This window comes from Loa loa (assembly GCF_000183805.2).
Source record: "Loa loa unplaced genomic scaffold supercont3.487, whole genome shotgun sequence".
Classification (NCBI taxonomy): domain Eukaryota; kingdom Metazoa; phylum Nematoda; class Chromadorea; order Rhabditida; family Onchocercidae; genus Loa; species Loa loa.
The window spans coordinates 3,388-8,283 of NW_018108667.1; the positions used below are offsets into that span (position 1 = coordinate 3,388).

General features: G+C 23.7%; 1 protein-coding gene across 1 annotated transcript; it reads right to left on the reverse strand.

Moving 5' to 3' along the window:
- Positions 1-3,457: 3,457 nt before the first annotated feature.
- Positions 3,458-4,452, reverse strand: LOAG_12639 (hypothetical protein; the record flags this gene model as incomplete). The annotated part of the gene is made up of 3 exons (XM_003148150.2): positions 3,458-3,628; positions 3,866-3,949; positions 4,360-4,452. 3 exons carry the CDS (start codon positions 4,450-4,452, stop codon positions 3,458-3,460), a joined length of 348 nt encoding a protein of 115 aa, XP_003148198.2.
- Between the last annotated feature and the right edge of the window lie 444 nt (positions 4,453-4,896).

The following is a 4,896-nucleotide window of genomic DNA, read 5'->3' on the forward strand; positions in this document are numbered from 1 at the left end:
AATAATAATAATAATAATAATAATAATAATAATAATAATAATAATAATAATAATAATAATAATTATAATTATAATAATAATAATAATAACAATAATAATAATAACAATAATGATAATAATAATATAGCAAGCAGAAAAAAATCACAAATATAAATATTTTAAAATTGGGACAAATTAGTATTTAATCGTATTGTTCATTGCAAAACTAAAAGTATTGAATAAAAGATGATTCATTCAATAATTTGTCGTCTTAGTATGTAAAGATAATTAACGATACTATAATATCTCAATAACAACAACCAATAAAGGTACTTTCCCACATAATACCAAATATTTAGAGAATCTTCGTAAAATTGTACATTAATATTTAATATAAAAAATGTAACATGGAACCATTTTTTTTTTTAAAAACTATCTTATTTGTGGGTACCAATTAATTATGTGTTAATGCATTAGAATTAAAGCATAAATTAGGAGCAGCAGTATAGAGAGAAAGTGGTCGTGTAATACTTCGATAGTTGTAATGAATTCGAAGGAAAACCTTTCTTTTCCGCTGGAGCAATTCACCGCTCCTTGTCATCAACTATTTAAACCGGAGCAAACCGGTTAGTTGTGTGCACACACACACACACACACACACACACACACACAGACACACACACACACGCATACATTATACATATATAGATGGAACGTATGCATACAATTATTTATATACATCAAAGTAGGAACCGTTCCGGGCGGTATTGTATATGAGGAAGAAAGGTAAGAAGATGGGTAAAGTGAATGTACATGTGTAATGAAATAGAATGAAAAGGAATGGGAAAAAACAGGTTCTTAGCACCTTAACCCGTTAATTGATTTAATTTGGCTTGACAAAAAACGCTAGGCTAATGATGTATGAATCGTTTTCAAAGGATGCAGTAATCGTTGTAATCGTCGTCGTCGTCGTCATTGTTGTCGTCATCGTTGTAGTGATCGTAGTGGTTGTAGTAGTTTGTAGTAGCAATGTTTAGTGTTTCACTATTTTATTTTATTATAATTTAGGATCCGAAAAAAATGGAAGAAATTAATTGAAAAAGAAAAGAGAAAAAAGTTGGAGGGTGAAAATTTGATAAAAATCTAATCAAATGATAGTAATTATTGATAATTATCGTAATTACTAGTTGATAATAATAATAATTGCAATAATTAAGAATTTACTATTACGTGCAATTTGGTAATTTAATTGGAAGTAGTGCTGATAGAATTAATTAAATTAGAGAATATTCTTGATGTGTCGAAAAAATAAAGAATTGGTGGCGTATCCAAAAAATAATTCTTGACGTGTCGAAAAAAGAATTCTTGACGTATCGATAAAAAGAATTTTTGAAGTGTCCAAAAAAAGAATTCTTGACATGTCGGTAAAAACGATTCTTGACCTATCGGTAAAAAGGATTCTCGATACGTCAAGAATCCTTAAAGATTTTCTTGTCGCTATATGCTCATAATGATTCGGTAAGGAACTTCTTTATTTCATTAAATAAAGATATGGTTGATATTCATTGAATAAAATTAAATTTCATTAAATAAAAAATATGAAAATATGATTCCATTAAATAAAAAAATGATTGATAATGGTGGATAAATATCTGATAGACAAATATAACAAGTACTGAAATGAAATTTAAAGTGGAAGAAAAAACTTTTTTCTTTGTTTGTTTAGCACTTTCAAAATGTAAGTGATAGTATAGATTAAAAAAAAAGTTTGGTGATAGATAAGAGAGAGATAGAGGGAGAGAGAAAGGGAAAGATGTTGTCAAAAAATAGCAAGATAAAATATATCTAATTCTTTTGAAAGATTTAATAACTTTTGAGCATGTGATCATACTATTGGATAGTTTATTAAGTGGACGATCAAATATTATTAATTTGATATCTTTATCAGTTTCTTTTTCTTTTTAAAAAAAAAAAAACTATCATTTTAAATATATTTGTGACAATATTTTATAATTACATTAACTTTTAGCAATCAAAAATATGACTATCTTTTCAATGAATATTATTGTAAACAAATATCTACTAAAATTTCATTTATCATTTACATAATGCTGCTAGTTTTTTCAACATACATCAAATTATTTACTTATTTGCCTAATTAATTAATTACTTGTTCATTTATTTAATTATTCTTTCGTTTATGCTGTCATCCAATCTTTTATTCAGAAAAATGAATTTTAAAACTCCTATATGAATTGTTATTCACTAATAGCAATGACATAAGATAGTGAGCGATTTCCTTTTTTTTTTAATTATTATCAAAAAAAAAAAGAAAAAAGAAAATTAGTCATACTAACCAAATCATCAAAGTAAATACCGGCAGCAGTGGAAGAATTGATTGCTAACTGTGAATCAGCCACCTGAAAATTTCACTAATTAAATTAATTAGAGAAAAAAAAGACAAAGATAAAAGCAGCATTTTTATTCCAACAGTATTGATTCAAGCATAAAAAAAAAGTGTAAAATGAACGAATAAATAAATAAATAAGTAAATAAATGAGCAAATAAATAAATAAATGACAAAGAAATGAACAAAGAATAATAAATTATGCCACAAATAATAAATATACTGCTAATTTCGTCATTTAGGTAATCATATATGGTATCTTACATAAAAATATACGGTATCTTATATAAAAAACATACGGTATCTTATATATATATATATTTTTTTTTTAACATAAACTGCAAAATTATTGTAAACAATAATAGTAATTATCTATTGTTGGCCAATCAGCTGACAATATTATTCAATGTGTACACTGATGTGGACATATGGACAATCAGTTGGTTGACCGCCACAATTAAATAAATAAATATTCTTGGGATAATTTATGATTTTATTTCTTACTGTCTAGTATAAATCAATCTATAAGAAATGAACAAAAGGAAAATCAAAATTTGATTAATTTAATTAATTATTAAAATGTAATACATGAAAAAAAGGATATGATATAAAATAATTAAATCAATGGAAGACAAATATAATCAATGAAAGCATAAAATATATTCGCATATCAATGCAAAAAAAGAAATTTACAATTAAGTTTGATGATTGATGAAATTAATAACAATGCCACTGCGTAATAATAATTTATAATTATTAATAAAATTCTTTTTTTCTTTCACAGTGCCGTAAAGCCTTTTCTAAACGATTAATTAGTAATCGATCGATTAATTAACAAACCACCAATTAGTATAAACTAACTACTAATTGTAAACTGCTAATTATTGCTCAAAAATCTCCGCTATTCGTGCATAGCAACTCGTATTTTTATAAAAATTGTTTAGAATGTATATTAACTAATTTCATATTTGCAATAATTTTTATCGTTTTTAATATAATAATAATTTCTGATAATATTTTCGACTATAACTTCTGAAATTTACATTCTAAATTTCGGATAACTTGGGAGATTTAACGAAGTAAGAGAAAAAAGAATGATGCAATAATAGTTACTTGGCCAAAAGAATTCAATGGCTCAACATAATTTGCTGGTAGATTACCGAAATGATTACCAATTCTACCATACAACCATTGTTCACTATTTTGTTCCATTGGTAATGTTCCATCATTACGATTTATAATCTAAAAAAAAAAATAAATATAAAATTTAAGAGGTAAGATATACAATATTATGCAAAATTATGATAATAATTACATTAGCAATAATCAGAATTATAGTCTAAATAATCAGAATCATCATTTGTTATCATTATATTGATGAACATCACGAATATAATAATCATAATTCAAATTATATTTATTATAATTATGAATTATGAACACAACATTTGTTCAAAATTACTAAGAAATATTGCTTACTTGTATAATATCACCTTTTGAAAAACTTAGTAAATTAGGTTCATTTGTAATATAGTCTGCTATAGCACGCATATATATTCGCACCTGTAATTATACTTTTCTTTTTAAAAATTCTAATGATCTGATACTTAATTTCTGTCAATTAGTGTAAGCAATGATTTGGTGTGATTTTGAAAAGAAACAAAATGGAAAAAAAAAGCAAATCTCTAAATTCTTTTCAATCTATAAATAGATTCATTTAGTGTATGGTACAAATAACTACATGTTGGATATAACTTTCAATAGAAGTTTATATTTTTATAACTTGAACACCACTCCATAGGTTAATTCCCTGTTAATTTTTAGTAATACATATTTACATCTAGCTTTTTTTGAAACATTCACATATTTTGACATTAATAAATATTGCAAATAGAAAAATTAATTTATTAGAATAGAGGTCATCTAAATAGATAAATTATTAAAATATTATAGAAAACATTAAAACAGTTCACTTTTCCACCGTTGGTTGATAACATTTTATCAATTAATGTTCGAATTGCGCAAGCATAAACAGATCGTAGTATCAATTGTGAATCTTGGCGCATTTGTAAGCATACCTGTTGACCAGTATCATCTACTTTTATATCAATAATATCTACATAACTGCAAATAAATAATTACGATAAGTATATGTTGGAGTTAAAAGTAAGTATATATATACTTTCACAAATAGGTGCTCTTCCCAATAAATTTGAAAATAATAGCAGTAACAACAATAAAAACACAGTAATAATATATAATAAATAATAATAACAGTAGTAATAGCAATAATAATAATAATAATAACAAATAATAATAATAATAATAATAATAATAATAATAATAATAATAATAATAATAATAATAATAATAATAATAATAATAATAATAATAATAATAATAATAATAATAATAATAATAATAATAATAATAATAATAATAATAATAATAATAATAATAATAATAATAATAATAATAATAATAATAATAATAATAATAATAATAATAAT